Source organism: Chelonoidis abingdonii, chromosome 23 (genome assembly GCF_003597395.2).
Source record: "Chelonoidis abingdonii isolate Lonesome George chromosome 23, CheloAbing_2.0, whole genome shotgun sequence".
NCBI classification, from domain to species: domain Eukaryota; kingdom Metazoa; phylum Chordata; order Testudines; family Testudinidae; genus Chelonoidis; species Chelonoidis abingdonii.
Window position 1 is genome coordinate 5,000,635 of NC_133791.1, and position 20,609 is coordinate 5,021,243.

Here is a 20,609-nt window from a genome sequence, read left to right on the forward strand (position 1 = left end):
AAGGACTCACTTGTCATCACCCTCTGCTTGTGACACCACAAACCCCTCCAGAAAATCTAACTGTGATGTCACAAAGTGAGGTTTGCCTCACTTGAGGGTGGGGAATACACAGGCAGGAGAGAAAGGAGATGAACATTCTCTCTGAGGAGAAGACAATCTGTGCACAGCCTAAGTGCCCTTGGCAATTAAAAAGGGAAGTGAAAGAAAGATGTTGGCTCATTATTTTCTATGTGGAGCCCATGGCCCATTAATCTTTCAATATTAGCAGCTCCTCCCACCCCACCAATAAATACCGTTTGTATTACAGGAGCACCTAGAGGCTGCACCTGAGATCAAGGCCCCATTGTGCTAGGTGCTACACAGATGCAGAGACAGTCCCTATCCCAAAGAGCTTTCACTCTCCGCACACAAGACAGACAAAAGGCGGGAAAAAGGGAGACTATTATCCCCACTTCACAGCCGGGGACCTGAGGCACAGGGAGATTACGTGACTTGCCCAACAGGGAGTTTGTGGAAAACAACAACCCAACAATTCAACCGCACACCATCCTGCTGCTTCTGGTCAGAATCTTCTTTTGGATTATGAAAGCCATTCCAGCCTCGCACCTGGATTATGACAGCCATTCCAGACTGATCCATCTCTCAACACTAGCATTCAGGGAAAGAGTATTTCAAAGTATTCGTGCCAAATCCAAGCATTTCAGAACCACTCAGAGGTTTGGTTCTAGTTCTAATTCTAATGGGCTAAAGGCTCGAGGGGAAGTCTTACCTGGAGCCAGTTGTTCAGTCTTCGCCTTTCCTGAAGACTAATGTTTAATTAATAAAGGCACACTGGCCACACTCCACAAGCTTCAATTCAGAGCAGCAGAAGAAATAAAAAGCCCCAACACAGTCAAGAGGCTAAATTTTTTGCTCATTACGGGTTGGCTGATTTTGCTTCAATCAGAGTTGCCAGAGGCTTTCAAAGAACAAAATAAACTGCCACAAAACACACACACACACTAAGCCAAACCAGACCAAAGAACAGGCGAACAGAGAAGGCACACAATGCGCTGTGCTGGGGAGTGGGAGGCTGGGAATAGCATTCACACAGGCAGAGGACAAGAGGGACCCTCAAGCAGCTTCATTTGTCTTGCTGACGAGCTCAGTAGTTTTGTGCACTTTTAGGGGACGCAGGGTTTTGCTGGCTCTGTTTGGGAGTTTAAGTGCACTGCAGTGAATAGGGACCCATCACAGTGATTGAGCATCTTGGCTTTTCCTACACATCCTAGAGGCACCGTGTGAGAATAAAGCAAAACAGACTAACTCTACAATGCTTAAGGGAGGAAAGGCACCTGGTGCTCTTGGAAGCTAATAAGCTGCATGATATATTCGAAGTGAAGCTCAGTGTTTCCCATAGAAACAAATGCAAAAAGTTAAGGCCTTGTCCAGAGCAGCTCCCAGACAGACAGTCTCAGATACGAGAGCCTCATCCCCCGTTCAGCATTCCCCACCTCTCCTCTGTCTCCCAGCATGGAGTCCCGGGGCTTCGGTAGCTGTTGCCCGCTGATTATCCTCAACACCAGCTGCTTCTTCAACTGATTGGGGAGCGGGTCTTCAGAATTTGGGTTAAAGACACCTGTGGGGGCAAGAATCAACATAAAGGAGGACTGGCACTATTTTATGGATGGTGACATTTTCCTCGAGCTCTTCCTCTCTCTTTTCCCTGCTTATTTGACTCTACAACCAGTTGTTACAAACTGTACTTGGGAAGGTGCCCCACCCAGTCCCCTCAAGCACTTATAGGTACAAACATCCAAAAATGCACCATAGTCATTAACATCTTTACAAACAGGTAACACACTGGCACAGCATTTTGGACACTTTTCAGCACAGGGAGCACCAAGGACAAGTTAATTGCTTACAAAGGCCACTGGAAAGAGCTTTAGATGCAAACATCGAATGTTACCAAATTAATCACCAGGTAGTAGGTTACTGATCTGGTGGCACTGAGAGGTGGGGCCAAACCGAAAGTTGGATCTGAACAATCCATAATTTTGTGTGGTGGATTTCACACAAGGGCTGTTTAATTGCACTGTAGACATTCTGGCCTGGGCTGCAGCCTGACCCCTGGGACCCTCCCACCTCGCAGAGTCCTAGAGCCCAGGCTCCAGATTGATCCTGAATGTCTACACTGCAATTAAACAGCCCCTTTGTCCAAGCCCCGTGAGCCTGAGTCAGCTGTTGCAGTCCAGCCACAGGTTTTTAACTGTGGTGTAGACATTCCCTCTGTGACTTAGAAACCCAAGTCCTGCTGACTTTCAATAGGACTTGTGGCTCCTACATCACTCAAGTGGTTTTGAAAACCCCACCCCAAAGTCTGATGATTATTATGACAAACAATTATATAAACCCACATGCAGCAGGACCAAGAGATGTGTCTCCTGTGAGGGCTGAGTCCCAATCCTTGTACCACTTGGGATACCCGTCAATGCTATTCCAGCTTTATTTACTACGGAATCTCTCCAGTAGGATGACGTTTGGTTCCCTGTGCTGTGTTTTGTGGATTTAGATGGAGAGCAATTTGTCACCCCTCGAGGCTGCCGAGCCTGCCCAACTTACATTTACCTGTCAGCTGATTCTCTTTAACGAATCTCATTTTAGAATAAGGACAGTGCTGTGGCGGTTTGGGAATTCTTGCCTGACTTGGCTGGGCTGAAGGGGAGAAGATGGTGCCTTACAGAGTGAAAGCCTTACAGAGATCCAGGAAAGGGATATTTGATATACTGAGCCCAACTCCTCTATCACTGTGGATGCGAGCAGTGGTTAGTGTGTAGTGGCGGGTGTGTAGGTTCCTTGCTGCAGTCATGCATACTAAGGCACCATCCCTGGAGCAATACAATCCAAACTCCATTCAGGGGAAAACCTCCACAACTCCAGCTGATCGAAATCTGGACGCTGTAGAGAGGATGAGTCTTTCTCGTGTGTGGGGAGAGATATGGGCCTCATTTAGCTTTCACTTATCTGTGACTACCTTATATGACGTTTCATGTGACTATAGTTACACACAGCCCACGTGACAGTACACGCAGTCTCTACTTTCAAGAAGTAATAATGAATAGTCTATGGTGCATGTATTGCGGGAAAATTAATCCATCCCAACGCCTTCAGAGACACTTGGGGATACTGGGCCAAACCTGCTCTCACTTGCACCAATGTAATTCAGGAACAACTTCACTGATGTTAACAGTGCTCACGCCAGCGTAAGAGCAGGGTAAGGCCTGAAGTTTCAAAGGGCTTCCTAAAGCTGGAGGAAAGTGCCCAGCAGCTGTACATGTACTGTACACGTACACTCCCCTACCACTCGCACAACTTTGGAAACCGCTGGAAAAATCAAGCCCAAACGTAAGGAGTTACTAACTCTACTGCTTTCATTCCCATCGTTTGCTGGCACATCCCACAATGCATAGTAGTGCCACGCATCTTTCCCACATAAAGTACCGTTCCCACTCCCAGGAACCTTCCTCTTCCTCTGCAGTCCTCACTGGCTGGCTTTTCCTTACCTTGACACATGCACTTCGGTTTGAGGATATAGCCACAATTCCCATTGGCATTGAACTTGGCCCGGTTCAGCTGCAGCATTCTCCCCTCTGACTGATAGTTTAATGCAACTGTTGCAAAGAAGGACGCAAAGACATTAAGTCTGTTGAGAGCATTCACAGGAAAGAAAACCTATGTATGTTTTAAACTTTGTTCTCTGGTGACAGAGAGACAGAGATGTTGCAACAGGGACTCTCTTCTCCTTGTAAACCCAAGATAGCACAGCTCCAGGGACAGACACTCCCAAGAAGAGTTTTTCCTCCTGTCTGTAGGGTTTCTTGCATGTGGGGAGGCGGGCATTGCTTTCCATGTCTCAACCACCAGTTGCCACTAGGCATATGCATACTCAAGGCTTCCTACCCTAGAGACACAGACAATACCCCAGGTACCAAAGACCCAGATGTCAAGAGAGTTGGATGATCAGATAACCCAGGGGTCTTTGTTGGGGCTTTCTGTTCAGCCTCTCTTTCAAAGAAAGATACTAGGACCCCATTCATGCATGAGATTTACACCTAGTTAAAAAAAATAAAATAAAACAACACGTCCTTTTTGCTTACCCATCTGGCAGCCAGCATTCCAGAAGGGCTGGGGATTGTAATTGCTGGAATCTACACGATAGGAAGACGGATAGATGCGGGACAACTGGTGTTGGTTGAAACGCAGATATTGTGCTGGCTTTTGCTGGAGTATCTGGTGGGCCTTTGTCTCGCTGAAAGATGAGACCTGCCAACTGGAAGAGACTGCAAGGAGAGAAGAAAGTTAGAAGGGGATGACTTCCCCTTAAAAACAATCACCTCCAATAACAGCCCATCAGTTACTAATAACTCTCTTGAAAACACAACCTGATCAGATATGGTTTTCTCTCTCTTCCATCACCACATTTTGTTTCATGCATGGAAGAGTTAGAGGTGGGAAATCCAGGTCAGGTACAATAAGTGATCTCAACCATCACACAGAACTTGACCTAAATCTTTTAGGTTTGGAGATGGCTTGAGGAAAGTTGAAATCCCCTAATCCCTCAATATTTCTCTCTGCTACAGGTGACATGTGGACTCCCTGGCTCTGCTCAGGATCAGGTGCAGAAAGCATACAAGGAGGGCTAAAATCCCCAAGCAGCTGCATTTTGCAGAATCAACTGTTTTGAAGCAGCACCTGAATTTTCATATACTTAGCCAAAGTTCTGAAGATTTTCCTATTGCTTTGTAATGAAGATTAAAATTTCTCATGTAGTGATTCCTCTCCAAAACACCAAATTCTAGTTGGGAGCAGCATAAATTTCTTTTCAGAATTGTCCTGCTTCTTAAAGTGTAAACTGTCATATAGCAGCCTTTCTAGCAATTGGCAGTAGTCAATGGGTTCCTACATCACGTGGTTATTTTTATCCACTTTAATGAAGTTCCTGCACAAATCCAGATTCACATTGCAGACTCCAAGTCTTAACAAATGATGACTGGCCACTTTGAAATGACACAGATTTATTGCATGCAGCTCTACTGTCAAATTCCTCTTGGACTAAAGCGTTTATAATCAAAATTAGGTGCAAGAACATAAACCTTCCGTGCCAGTTTCCAAGCTCTATCCACAGCAGTGAGTTCAACCTACTTTCAGTTTCAACATCATGGATCCCAACAGACTTTGTATACTTCACCAGGTCAGAGAGAGCCCGGGAAAGCTTCATTGTTTTCTTCTGTCTGCTCATCCTGGGTGAATAAAACAAATCGTTTCCCATAAACTGATCAAGAGGCGAATTCCTCCCCCCCACCCCAAAACTTTAGTTTTTTTAAATAACTGGCAGGGTAATGAAATACAGGGAGGACTCTCTTCTAATAAGGAGGGCTGCCATGCCCATTCTGTTCATTCCTTCTGAGCACCTGGCACTGGCCACTGTCAGAAGACGGGATACTGGGCTAGATGGACCTTTGGTCTGACCCTGTATGGCCATTTTTATTTTCTTATGCCACAGTTGTAGGGACACCACATGAAGACTCATTGTAACGGTACAGGCTTCTGGTTAAACCAGCACTGGAAGCACCCAGAAAGACTGTCAATGGGCTGTTGGCTCCTGAGCACCTAAATCCCTTTGGAAGATGAGACTTAGGCATCACAACACTGAATACAGCAATGCCTAAATATCTTTTAAAATTTGGGCCAAAGAGCCTCATCTTCTTGTATGTTAATGGCCAAGAAAAGACTTGAACTTCTGACTAAGAGTTATAATTTAAGATCTGATATGTTGCAGATACTCTGTGCTGCTAGGCAGGAGGTTGAACTGTGGACTTTCCCTTTAACAGGTTTTTTCACCTGCAACTGATACGATAGGATAGTCCTTAAAGGACATATATTTTAAATATCAAAGAATTTGGTGCCCTGATCCTTCCCATTTGCTTCAGATTAACACCACAATGTGCTGAGTAGGTTTATGATTTCAGCATGGAGCTCTCTGACAATGCTGCTGGCTGCTCCACTGGTATTTTTCCAACACACCCTCTTCTGCCCTCCATTCAGCTCTCCTGGTAGCCCCAATAAATCTCTCCTAACTATCCCAACCTGATTTCCATCTGATCTCTTGCTTCCAGTGTCTGGAACCCATCAGACAATCTCATAAAAAAATCTTTGGCTTCAGGTGTTTTGAAGGGCTGATTTTCAAAAGCAAAATCAAAGCAGCACTTTGACTCTTTGGTCCAATGCCATTTAACAAATTAAACAGCCATGGGCTTCGTGCGCTCACCACAAACCCCCTGTGCCACAGGAAGGCTACCAGGGCTAAAATGCTACACCAACTTAAAAGACATCTTCACACTAGAGCTGGGTGGAATAGCGAAACCTTAAGCCAGGTCTGAACAACATGTCTGGCTCAGTCATCCACTGACAAATTAGGAAGAGCCATGTCAGGAGAATAATCTGATGATGGAACCACAAACATTTTGGATCTACCTTTACATGGGCTTCCCATCATACGGTTATAGCTCCCAAACTTGCTACACTTGTGTACACACCTTTGTAGAGCACTAAATTGCCAGGATTCCTTGTTACCAACCTGCTATAATGCACCGTGCCCCTGGCTAAGTTTCCTTGACAGTCTAGGTCATCTTCACCTTCTTCCAGGCTGGATGCCTTTTTCAATTTGCTTCCTTTTTTCTGCATAAAGGAAACAAAACCATTGTACAAAACAGGCATCACTGTTCAGCAGAGGCTTATGTAAACATTTAAAGGGTGGTGTGCGTGAAAAATGAAAACAGATTTAGTCATGTGTGCCTGAGTGCTAGGAGCAGAGCAGAGCAAACCTCCTGGGGTTTGTTCTGAAAAGTTGTATGCAGGGGAGCAACGAAACAGATGTCTGCAAAATTCTAAGTGGGTACTAGAAAAAGAAAAGGGTGATAAAAGGGCAAAGCCTTTGCCAGAGGATGGATCAGCTAGTCTGGGGTTAACCATTCACATGCAAGCAAGCCATGTTGGTGGTGTAATTGCATATGGTGGCAAATAATTCTGGACCCAGATGTTCAAAAGTGACTAGAGATTCATGGGTGCCCAACTTGAGGGACTTTAAAAGGGGCCCAGATTTTGAGCACGCATTTTGTGAAGAATTTTAGTCGTCTTTGAAAATTCTGGCACAGGAATTGATCCAGGCCAGCCAGATTTTAAAGCCACACCCATCAGACTAGCTGATCAGGCTGCCCCATGCAATTCTGCTTCATTCTTTCAAGGAGCATGTTTCCTCCAGGGAATGGGAAATGGTAACCTTTTACTACAAGATATTGCACTGTGCCAGAACTGATTTGTGCACATATGGACGAAACAGCCCGGTGTTAGAGCCTTTCATAATGGGACTAGAGATGCCAGCATGAAAGGTGCTGTCTAAAGGGGAATTATTACTGGTGCTACTATGATTACTATGATCAAAGAGGGCGTGAGAAAAGGATTCGCTTGTTCCATTGTTACTTGAAGTCACATTGCAATAAACTGCTCTACGAGAGTTTAAATTAACCTTACTGCTTTTCAGGTTGGATCTGATAGCTGGAGATTGTCAGCATTTGATGTGAATTTCAGCAAGTTGTTAAGAATAAAGGCGACTGGTCGTCTTGCCTGCTTGGCCATTGGAGTGGGACTCTGTCAGACTGTGTGTATTATATCTTCCTTCTCTCTCTCCCCTCTCCTCCCTCCCCACATCTGGGAGCTTAGTGCTGCTTCTGCTACCCAGTGCAAGTTATCTCTTGAGAGACTAACCTTGCGTTTGGAAAAGCTGCCCATCAACGATCGGCTGTACCGTTTGTTGGTGCTTGAATCTTCCCCAGATTCCACTTCATCCTCAAGTTTGTTCTATAGCAAGAAGAGAGCAAGAGAGACTATGAAAGGATAGCAGACAGGACAGCAGTGCTGCAGAGAACCACACCGAAATACATCCAGAAGTTTGAAAAATTCATCCTAAAACCTCAACATAACTCAGATTTATATCAACATCTCCCCTACCAGTTCAACGCAATACCTTCGAAGTCAGCAGCATGATCTTATTAACTGCTCTTTTCTGCTGGTGTAGTCACAGTCCATGGGCACTTTTATAAGAATCACATAAAGTACCCATGCACCAGTGTCTGGTAACTTCATTACGTTGTTCATTGTGGCAAAAACTGGGCGACAAACTGTGTGTCATGCACCAGTATTTGATTGTTTTGCAAGGCAGACACCGCTCGGATTTACTTCTCTCACAATAGCTGAGCTGTCTACTCTTTAGGATTAACAGGATCAGGTCAAACAATTCTGCTTATTGTTTGAGTGACTGTATTTTTGCTAGGATGTGTAATGATAGGATACCTCACAGTAAGGAAAAGAATTTTCTTATGACTCTAAAGGGAGGTTCTTCACTGAGGCCACTGGATGCAGACAAGAACCTGGGGTTCTCTGTCTCACTGATTGGCTCAACACAGTCTGTTCTGCCTAGTGCAGTCCCTGACCTGGACTACACTCCACGATACATTGCAAAACCAGCTAGGTTTAAAAGTGTGCACAAACTCAAGCCCTAGCAAGATTTGGGAAGCGGAGTTCTGTTTCTAAGCCTCGCTTAGGTTTAGTTCCAAGATGCTTACTAAGTAACCTGTCTAGAACATTTCTAATTTGCATGTAACAACCTTCCCTAAGCTCTTTGTGGCTAATTATAAACTCTAAAGTGGCAGTGCTTCAAGTTCATGCAGCTTAGTCAGTGGGCTGAGTACATTTTTATAAATAACTGTTATTATAAAATTAAAAATGTGAAATAACAGAATAGACACTTTTTTTTAAACAAAAAGCCCAAATTTTTAAATGCACTTTATAATGGAAAACAAATTCTGTTTGCTCGAAAGAAAAAAAGTCACCTGTGTATATTTCACGCTCCAGTTGCCTTGTGCTGGAGCCAGAAAAAAAGCTCTGTCTCTCTGACAATGCTGCTCACCTGGCATCACCATTAACTGTGTGCATTCAGCTATGGAAGCTGAAGTCATTAATAAACAATTTATACAGAAAGCTAATAAAATCCAACAAAGTAGATTGCTAAACACCTTTTCCTCCATAGTTCCAATTTGCATTTCCAAAGACTGCCACACTCCATTATTCATGTGCAATGAAAGATTATCTTCCTGTATCAAGCATTCACTGTAAAAATTGCTAATAAAAATATCTCATCCTTAAAAAGCAGAAAGATGCCTCTAAATGGACATCAACAGGAGAGATATTTTTCTTCATAAATAGCTTTTACATAAACAACACAAAGTACCAACAAAGACCTACGACAAAACGTTACAGCAGAGGGAAACATGATTTTCCTATTTTCTTAATATTCTCAGTCAGAAGCAAATCTTGGAGTGTTGTAAGAGTGGAACAACTTCAGTGGAGTACCTCTGGATTTATAAGCGTCCAAGAGCAGACTATGTCCTGTCTCTGGGTGCAGACAAAAAGAAACCAAACAGCACAGGTAGGTAAAAGTACAGTTAAATAGTATACGCAGGGCTGCTGGCATATCTTTGGCCAATGAAGATAGGGGACATTAATATCCTGAGACTGAAATAGGGAGGATATGCCTTAGGGATATTCATATTGGTCCTTACATGTTACGTCACATGACTGATATTTGACAGGACTCCAATATATGAAGTAAGCCTTGTCTTTGCTTCATTCTGTTATTTCCAGTACATATTTTGCTGCTCCTGATACATACAGTCCCACTGTTTAGGGGTCCCTCTAGTGCAGCAATGATCATGGCAGCAAACCAAGCAGTAGGTCACGATGAGCACAAGGAGAAAGATGGTGACAAGCAGGAACTATTCTCAGGTGTCTTTTGATTTGACCAACATTTGCTGGTTTGGATGCATCTTTATTTCACTAGTAAAAAACTGGTGTATACCAGATAAAACCTAAAGCTTACACTGTGCATTAGACCCATCAGCTGTGGTCAGCAAAGCGCTTTCAAATCCAACTCAATGCCAACCCAACAGCTTTCCAAAACAGAGAGGGAATAAACTTCGCTGGACAACCTAAGGACACCCAGGGTGCCCTGCAAACCAACTGAAGAAATCTAAAATGCTCCAAGTTATATGGAAAAATCCTACAGAACTGAGTAGTGATGAAGCCAATAGAGTTGATCTAGAACTATAAAAATGAATATCAAATTTTGAATGTAAGCTTGGAGCATTCTATAGCATGGAGAGAATTCTTTAGAAAGCTTCACAACCCCCCAGAGAACAGCTATTTTCTATTAAAATCTACAGGACAGTTCCCTAAGGGAAGCTTAGACTATCCTCACTCTTAATGCAGCACACAACAGAGTTTTCCAGGCTAAGAAAGCTTTGTGCCTCTAGAGGGCACCGGTCCTACACAAAGAAAGCTATACCACTTACTGAATGGCCATTGACAGTGTGAGGGATGAGGTGTGGGGGGAAGAGACCACGCTTTTAAAAAATAAATGTCAAAGAAAGAAGGTCTAGGTGGGTGAGGTAATATCTTTTACTGGACCAACTCCTGTTGGTGAGAGAGACAAGCTTTGGATCCACACAGTGCTCTTCTTCAGGGCTTGGAGAGGTACTCAGAGTGTCAAGACAGAACAGATTATTTAGCACAAGCAGTTAATACATATTTCAAGGGCCCATTCCCAGTGAAGTGGCCCATTAACACCACTTGTGTAGCTTGAAAGTTTGTTTCTCTCACCAGCGGAAGTTGCTCCAATAAAAGATATTACCTCACCCACCTTGTGTCTTTAATATCCTGGGATCAACTCTGCAAACAAAGAAAGAAGGTATCCAATTACTGGGATAACGAGGAGTCCGGTGGCATCTTAAAGACTAACAGATTTATTTGGGCATAAGCTTTTGTGGGTAAAAAACTCACTTTTTCAGATGCATGGAGTGAAAATTACAGATGCAGGCATTATTATACTGTCACATGAAGAGAACAGGAGTTACCTCACAAGTGGACAACCAGTGTTGACAGGGCCAATTCAATCAGGGTGGATGTAGTCCACTCCCAGTCATTGATGAGGAAGTGTCAATTCCAGGAGAGGGAAAGTTGTTTTTGTAGTGAGCCAGCCACTCCCAGTCCCTATTCAAGCCCAAATTAATACCCACGAAAGTTTATGCCCAAATAAATCTGTTAGTCTTTAAGGTGTCACCAGATTCCTTGTTGTTTTTGGGGCTACAGACTAACATGGCTACCCTGATACTTAATTACTGGGATAGCCTCTCTTAGGTGTGACCTGCATTAACTTTCAAGAATCTCTCTCCTCTCTAAACAGGGTCAGCTCCAGCTTTTTTGCCGCCCCAAGCGGCGAAGCGGGGATGGGGAGGGAGGAAACAAAGCCGCGACTGGCGGCACTTCAGCGGCAGCTCTACCGCGCTACTTCATTCTTCAGCGGCAATTTGGCGGCGGGTCCTTCACTCCAAGAGGCACTGAGGGACCCGCCGCCGAATTGCTGCTGAAGAACTGGACATGCTGTCCCTTTCCATTGGCCACCCCAAGCACCTACTTTCTTCTCTGGTGCCTGGAACCGGCTTGGTCTCTAAAAAGCCAAGACATCACATCTCTTTCATACACAGCTACTGCACTTTTAGAATAGAGAGAACATCTATCCTACATATATCGGCAAATTTGGGGTTTGAATTACTTAAATGGTTTTCTTCTTTAATATTAAAAATGGCTTTTAAAAATGGCTATTTCTTGTTATAAAATATTTATTAAGATCTCTTTAACAACTTACAAAAGCATATTACAAAACTGCATTATTTATAAATAGTTGATTCCTGACAATCTGTTCAGAGCAGGTGTAGATGTTGTTAAAATAAACGCTCATGTGCACTGAACACACGGAAACAGGCTGTTTAACCATGTTATACAGCTGCAGACAGTTGACAAATCAATAGTGATCTGACCTAGCCAAGAACCGAGGGTCAAGTCTGGAATCAAAAGCAACGGAAAATTCTAAAGCCTAAGCTAAAGTTAATTATCTCTGCTCAGCCGGGGGTTCTTGGGTGCCACCACAAATAGAACTGGATCATAGTCTTTGGTTCACTGGCAATTCCAAAAACAATTAAAAAAAATTAGTTTAGGGTTGAACCAAAATGAACATTTTTCAAAATTTTCAGCAAAATAATAAAAAAAATCATTTTTGGTCAAAGAACGTTTTGACAAAACCAAATCGTTTCATTTGGATTTCAACTATTTTTAGATAATTTTATTTTAAAAAATCAAAAATAGGAGAAATGTTGAAAACTTGTTTTGAATCCAAAAAATGAAATAAAAACTTGTTTTGAATCCAAAAAATTGAAATGTGTTTAGAAAATGTTGAAATGAAACATTTTTATTATTTTAGACTATTTTTCTCAGGATTTTTTTTGACCAAAAACAATTTGGCAGAATCAGCATGAATTTACTAAGTGTTCCAGTGGCACCTTATCTGCATTTTTGCAAAAAAAGTTCACCCAGCTCTACCCACAAGTATTCAGAGTCTCTATAAGAGCATAATCTAGGATCCCTGCTCCTGCAAACTGTGACATTTTCAGGATCATGAGAATTTTTCCATGCTAGGGAAGTGGTCTTGGAAATTGCACGGAGTCCATGGAACACAGGATCTGAGAGCCCAGCCCCACTCCAAAAGGTGGGTGGCAGGAAGCCAGGACCCCCAAAGCGCTTGCTCTCATTGCTCAATCAGGAAGCATTAGAGGTTACAAATAGGGTCTGTCAAACATTATCAAATTCCCCAACAACATAATGTCAGGGCAAGACTTTCAAGACCGAGTTGTCAGCTTTGTGTGCCCCTTGAACTGCCGCAATCTCAAAGGAGTAATTCTCTTGTCTTTGACAAGAAGTCCCCTCACAACGGTTTATCAACGACTGCAGGGTGACAGGCAAACCCCGCAGGTTCCGAGCTCAAGCACGTCTCTGACTGAAGTCACCAGAACATTTTGAAGGTTTATCCCAGTGCGTGGGCCCCTGGGGACACGAGCGAGAGTTCTACATGAGAACTAACTGCAGAAAAGGTAGCAACGGTGCTTCTATTTACCCTCCCACATGATACAACAACATGCAGACGCAGCAAGGTTCAAACTGATGGGAGAGGAAATACCCGTGTCCAGTGCTATGAACTAGCCTGTGGAATTCACTGCCACAACACACTCTGGAGGCTCAAGAGTTTAACAGTTTAACCATCCTCACACACAATAGTCTTCTGATTTTGGAAACACAAACTCATCTCTTTAAAACGAGTCCATCTGTGTACCTTTATCATAACAGACAATTCACTAGAACAGCCTCTTCCACAGTACTTCTGCCTTTTCCTGCCTCTCTCAGTGTTTCAGCACTTCCATTTCCATATGGCACTAGTCAGGACAGCCTAGCACAAGGAGGAGAAACAGTGACAAGGACAGGTCACTGAAGCACATGTTTCAGGTTAAGGGCTGACTTGGGTTAATCTGCACTGTTTTGCTCATCCCTAGCTGGATAATTTTTGCATTTTGGCAGTTCCTACCAGATTCTGTGCAAGTTCTTCCTCTATTTATTTCCAGTGGGGTAGCTCACCAGGGTGTGCCTGGGTCTTACAGACCAGACCAGAGCTGATCCCAGCCTGTAGCATCCAAATTGCCAGATGTTATATCTCAGTAGAGAAGTTTATGAAAGCAAAATACAGAGAAGGACAAGAATACCTCAGTGGACTTAAAACAAAGGAAGTAAATGAGCATTACATACAGAGCCCAGTGAAAGATAAGTGCCTCTGATGAATAGGGGTGAAAAATGTTAAATAAAAGGCATGTAAGCCATTTACCTTAAGGTCACAGAATAATAGAATATCAGGGTTGGAAGGGACTGCACAGCATGATCAAGCCACAACACCAGTAGGGTGTAAGGAACCTGCTATTCATGTCCTCGAGGGTTTCTACACCAAAATGGCAATGTTTCTTATATCAGATGAAACGAATCATTTCACATGCACACGCTTGGACAGAGTTGTGGGAGGGAAGAAATTATTTTTTTCCCTTCTTTCATGAATTAGATTTAGGACAGTTAGAAATTTCTTCCTCTGAGACAAGAGCCCCAAGATGAAGATTAAATCTGAAACGGAGAGTTTCAAAGGTGGAGGAAGAGCTCTGGGATGGAGTCTCAAACTCGTACCCTTCTATCAAAAGGATCTCAGAGAGGAAGGATGGTCTTGATTGCAGCTCATGAAGTTGAACTCATTTCCTAGATCCATCACAAACTCACTGTATGACCTTAGGAAAAAGTCACTTGATCCCTCTGTGCCTCAGTTTCCCCATCTGTAAATAGAGATAATAATCCTGCCTTTCTCCGTCTTGTCTATTTAGATTGGAAAGTCTCAGGGCAGGAACAATCACTTCCTGCAGCAAGAGGAGTGGCTCAGCTTTAGCAGTGATGGATTATCCTATAGCTTCATCAGTGCTAGTGGCCTCAGGTTGACAGAGTCAATTCAACACAAATTTCCACCTGATGTTCAGTTGCTGCCACAATAGATAAATTACACCAACGGACAAGGTGATGGAACATCTCCCTTCGTCACCAATTCATACTGTCAGCCTTTTACTTCTCTCTCCAAAGTGTTCTGTCAGAGCTGGGCAAAGAAATTATTCTATTTCAGGGAGGATTTTTATATTATGAAATTTGGCTTTGTTCTGATTCAGGACAACCCCCCAAACTTTAGACATTCTCCTTGAACGGGATTGGAACCCTGGAGCCAAGGTAGTCTGAGTGGCACACTGCCCCACACCCTGGAAGCCCAAGAGTGCTGGCTGCTGAGGAGCTGTGATCCTGGAAGCAGGGCTTCCAGATCCCTGGCATCCCACCAGTGGGTTGCTGAGAAGCCAGGCAACCATGCGGGCAGGAAACCAGACAAGACTCCACTGAAATCCTGCCTGGGTTCGGTCACAACTTCACTGAAATCAAACTATCTCCATGAAATGTTTCGCTTCTGATGAAGAGGCGTTCTCAGATGGAAAATGTTCCGTCAGAATTTCTAACCAATTCCCTACTTCCTATGTCTGCATTGTAGGTCCTGTCTCCCATGAGTCACAGCCAGCTTAGGGAGCCTACTGACGCCCTCAGACAGCCAAGAGTCAGACCCCAGTTTTAACCCTGGTGCACAGCTCTCCCTTTACTTACTCCACTGCCAAGAACAGAGTTTTCCTGACATAGGGATGCATTGAATATGTAAGATACATTCAACCCCTAATCCAGTGAAAACTGGAGATACAGAGAGGATTAAATGTTCCATCCCAGGGGTACAGAAAGCCATTACTCCACATCTGAACAGCTTTATTTTCTGCTGCCAAGAAAGAGGAAGAAGAGGTTTGCAATGATTTGATGTGAAGCTGCAGCAGCAGAACATCGCAGTGCTGCCTCCGGCAAAGCTACAGACTCAAAATATTTACACTACAAGTTTCCTCCTGCTGGAACGCGGTTCTTAGCTTATGGGCTATTGTTATTTAGCATTATGCAATGCATGATCCCATTTGTGCAAATCAGTACCGAGACCTCCAAGCGCTTGAATGTTTAAATGATTGCCACTGTATCTCTGCAGGCTGAGCCCTTCTGCTCTGTTCCTAGCGCTGCGCCTCTTCCCGAGACTGAATTATTTACTAGAACAAGGCTATCGGTAGCAGCTGCCCTTCAAAGTAGAGGCAATTCCCCCTCCCCTCTTTATACACAGGACTGAAGCGGTGCAAAAAGTAATGAATTAATTTGTCCATTGTGCCTTCCATAAATAGCTCTTCCCAGTAGGATTCTTTAGGAGAAGAGCCCTCATTTTAATGCTGTGCTACTATACTGCTTTGTATCATCTGATGTAGTGGCTGTTATGGGATACAGCTCAAACAGTGACCTGTTTGAAGATGGACAGCGGGGCATCCTTACGCAAAAGATTAATTGAGCCCATCTTCTCTCCCTGCCTTCTTCACCCCCAAATCCCCATCCAAAGAGAGCCAGGAGATGCACAGTGGTTTTGGTGGTGATGGGAATGAAGAAAGAGGGTTTATTATTGTTTCTATTCCAATACCACCTGCAGGTTCCAGTTAAGATCAGGACCACATTGAGTAGGAGCTGTACAAACACACAGCAAGGGCGTCTCTGCTTCAGACAGCTTGCAATCTCAATAGACAAGACAAAGAGGAGGAGAAAGGAATTGTTCATCTCTCCATTCCACAGACAGGGAAACTGAGGCAGAACTTTATTTTTAAATTAAGGCTGGGATTTTCTAAGGAGCTGGACACCCAGATTCTTTAAGCACCTTTGAAAATCCTAGCATGAGTCACTTTGCTGAAGGTCACACAGGGAGTCCATAGAAGCAGTGGGAACTAAACCCAGATCTGCCGAGTCCCACTCCAATGCTTTAACCATGACGTCATCCTTCCTCCCAACAAGGCAAAGGGCTAACACTTAGTTTTTCTAATCTGGACAACTCTGTTCTATCCCTCTAGAACAGTGGTTTCCATCCTTGGGGCCACAGACTATGTCTGAGATTTGTAAAGGGGGCTGCACCTGCATTCAACAATTTTAGGGGTCTGCAAACGAAAAAAAAAAAAGAGGTGAAAACTGTTGCATTAGAAGCATGTCTCCCCACTGCATTCGCAGCACAAACACAGCTCTGACCAGCACACAAAATGTGAGACCATTTTTTCTTTCCCCTCCTTTTACAAGCAAATCTCCAGCCATCCAGCAAAGTGGCAGAGATTGCTCACAACAGCCTCATCCATAAAAACAACAGGCACAACTTCTAAAAGCGCACACACAGCACCCCCATCTATTACCCATAAACCAAAGCCTGAGAGGAGCATGGCATTTATCGGTGCAAATCATTTTTCTCCATTACTCACCAGCTCTGGGCCAGGCTGTTAGCTCCCACCCAGTGCTCTTTCCTCATCTTTCTTCTTTAATGAGACAACCTGGCAATATTTTATTTATATCCTTTTTATAAATCTGGATTGGACTTGCCACGCACACTGCCATTTACAGATACCAACCCTTCAACAAAACTCAGCCTGGCCGGCCTCTTTCTCCCAGCCCCTCCCAGAAACGGGTGTGAGCAGTTTGCCACCTCCGAGCCCTGAACACAAGTTTCCAGTAACAATGGGGGTTTTGAATGAAATTAACTCTATCTCTCTCTCTCCTTTCCTCCTCTGCCCAGAGGGAAACATATTCCCTGCTTCCTACCTGGTGCAGTGGCAAGGGCTGTGTGTGAGCCGATAAGTGATATTAATGGTTTATTACAGGAAAATGAAAGGCTTTGCATGCCTCATTGCACTCGAAGCATCTGATGCCGCATGCTAAACGGTGACAGTGGATGTGGACCGACAAATATTTATTATGATTAAGGTGAAAGCCAAATAGTGCCAATAACGCTCCAAGCTAAATTAGCACCACGCGGCAAAACTGATTCCCCACCATCATTCAGGATTAACCGTGATTATGTGCCTGACTCCATCATCATAGAAAGCCTCCCAAATAATAAAACATGGACTTACAAACTAAACCCCCCTCAGACTGGTGCTGTGTCTGCTGAAATGTACTCCTTGCCCCTTGCAAAACCAGACAACCCTCTCTGCCCAGTAACATGATTATTTAACAGGCGGGTCTCATATGAACTCAAGTGACAATGCGCTTGGCACCATATGAAACAGAACCGGGTTTCAGGCAGAGACGGGAAGACTGACCAGAAAGCCTCAGAGTGCTTTCCTTATGCAAGTTGCCACACCTTTTACATTACTGAAAGGTAGCTATGGATGTACTGAGTGAAGTGCAGAAGGGACTTCCCCTATACATCTCTAGGAACCCCTCCTGCATTCCCTCAGCTTTTCCACTCCCAGCTCCTATGCAGCTGATTTGCGGCTCTTCCTGCCCCAGTGATTGTGAGCAACCAGATCCCTGCTATTTTAGTCTCAAACAGGGACTGCCTGCTCTATGGCAATTCTGTGATGGGCGCAGGCGTGAAACAGGACAAGACTAAGGATTCTTCCACTTGGGACATTGGACGCTTTCGCTGAAGTCATTGCCACAGCAACCGCCTGTGCTGCCACGGAATGATAGGACTGACTCCAGCTGCAGGGTCTGATGCAGAACCCAGCTTCGCGGTGAGGTCCACGTTGGACCGAACTCCCCAGCAGCCGGATTGAGAAAGTCTTCAAGAAGCAGAGATCCAGTTTCCATGACAGGAAAGCAAAGTATAGGAAAGTAGGATCGAAATATCAACCTCTGGGATTTAACTTCCCTCAATTTTTATTCCTCATGACACCAACATGAAAACAGGGACATGACTGCCTAGTAATCCCATGTAACCCAGCTCCCTCTTGCTCCAAATGCGTCACAGTTCTGTGAAACTGCAGCCTTCTCCACATCAGCCACATGCAGAGCAGCCTTCTCTGCTAAGTGGTTGAAGCATAGGAGCCAGGAGATCTGGCTTTCTGCTTCAGACTCTGCCCCAGACTTTTCTATGAACAAGTCAGTATTGTGCCTCATTTCCCCATCTGCAAACTGCAGATGGGATTTACTAGCATAACACTTGGGCTGTGAAGATTTATTCGTTAATGGTTGCAAAGGGCTTTGAGATCTAGGGATGGAAAGCACTAGGGAAGGCAAAGTATTATCATTAGAGCAGTCAACAGACAGAGCCTGCTAAGGAACAAAAGGAGCTCTTTGCAACAGAATGTCCCCATGCATCAAAGCAGAAAGCCACCTCCCCCGGAACTGAAATACCAGAGTATGACACAAGCGCCAAGCTGCCTTAAATAGAAGGGTTTTCAGAGCTCTCTGGGCAGCTTCAGCTGCTCTGTAAGACTAAGCAACATGTGGGTGTCCCTATTTACAAACAAAAGCATGCTGTTACTCTAAAAATACAGCCCAGCAGCTCTCTTGTAGTCGGCTACTAATACAACTCACACTAATAAAACCAGCCACCTCCACTCGCCCTGCATTTGGCAGTTCAGGCAGGTATGTCTCACAGGGTACGGCTGCACTGCAGGCTTAACTTCAGGCTCTCACCTCAGTTTTAGCCCAATCCCACTACTGTCCACACACACACACAACTCATAAAACCAGGTTTACCTGAGCTCACTCGCTCAGTTGGGGGTATAGCTTAGAGCCAGGCAGGACAGGCTCCGACCTGTCTACTTTGCAACATGATGCAGTTGAAGATAGATTGCAGAGCTTCGGTTTTGACAGACCTCCAATGCCATCCCAGGCCTATAATTTTCCCACTCTTTCACCTACTTACTTCCCAATCACCTCTATGTACTGGAAGCTTTCTGTTGGTTAATATACACATTGTCAAGGCTGCTTTAGACTTACATGCAAGAGACCAAGGGGCTGTGGGATAGAGAGAGACAGACAGAGAGGCTGTTTTGGCAGTGATATCTGCCAGTTATAACAAACTGTCAACCTACTGCAGCTAGGTCCTTCATGGGCATATGGAAGGACATGCAGGATGGAAATATTACAGGCTTTCCTGATGACTCACTCCTAAGAGCCTGGCTACTTCCATGACATTAACTGGAGCCAATCAGAAAAAGAGATTCACTGAAGTTTTTACTTCTCTCAATTTCACAAGCATCCCTATAGTTAATTAAGTTAGGGTCAATCAGAGGAGTAAATCACAGTGATTTCCATGCAACTTAATTGCATGATTAAGGACACTAGAACAATAATTAATAGAAATCTCCCAAGAAAGCTGGCTCTCTAGAACTCCTAGGTGTTGCCAACTCCTGACATGTTATTGCAAGTCTGTCTGTAAAGGCCTAGCTTCTGGAGTCATGTGATTAGACAAGAATCTACACCTTCATTAATAAAAGGTAAGTTTTTAGATCTCATGATTGCAGAGAGAAGCTGGATAATGTGAATCATAAAGGCTCAAAATCAGAAGGCAAATAAAAAGAAACTCAAAAGTATCACAAAAATTCATAATTTGGGGTGGAGGAGAAGGGCCAACACCTGATTTTTTAATACTTGAGATTCCCAATATGGTTTCTTTCCAATTTCTGATCCCAAGAGCTTTGAGATCAGCATCTGACTTTTTTAAAAAGAGGTAGGTTTGGCCTTATTTGCCACAGTTTTTGGCGTGGTGAGGGTTCAACCACTGTTAATTAATATCGTTTATTATCCCCCCTCACTGAAGTCAAACTAGAACTGGAGTTTTGCCATGGATTTCAAACAACAGCAGGCTTTAGCTGCTGATTCTTTAAATTCCCATGATGAGATGTCTTTGCATACACAAAGAGTGACTCCGGTCTATATTTAGCTATTGCATATGGTGAAGTTCAACACAGCGTATTCAACATGAGGCACAAATTTGTTATGTTGCCAGCAAGGATATCTCCCAGGCACACAACGGCCACTGCAGCACACACTCAGAGAAGAAACAAGGGATTCCAGTGGGACTTGGCATCAACAGCTGGAATATTATTAGTCTTTTCGTGGTCTTGTCTGCTGCAGAAAGCACCACAGAACTACAATTCTGTAAATAATTAATATTCAAATGGGCAGTCAAGGCTCCCATGCAGCCAGCATTTTTAATAAGG

General features: G+C 44.0%; 1 protein-coding gene across 1 annotated transcript in view; it reads right to left on the reverse strand.

Moving 5' to 3' along the window:
• Nucleotides 1-20,609, reverse strand: part of PLCH2 (phospholipase C eta 2) — a 350,916-nt gene that overhangs the window by 25,069 nt on the left and 305,238 nt on the right. The window contains exons 13-18 of the mRNA XM_075060195.1: nucleotides 7,804-7,896; nucleotides 6,617-6,717; nucleotides 5,182-5,279; nucleotides 4,137-4,319; nucleotides 3,543-3,650; nucleotides 1,494-1,618 (exon numbers count right to left, since the gene is read on the reverse strand). Coding sequence (XP_074916296.1) covers nucleotides 1,494-1,618; nucleotides 3,543-3,650; nucleotides 4,137-4,319; nucleotides 5,182-5,279; nucleotides 6,617-6,717; nucleotides 7,804-7,896 — 708 coding nt within the window. The remainder of the gene's footprint in view (nucleotides 1-1,493; nucleotides 1,619-3,542; nucleotides 3,651-4,136; nucleotides 4,320-5,181; nucleotides 5,280-6,616; nucleotides 6,718-7,803; nucleotides 7,897-20,609) is intronic.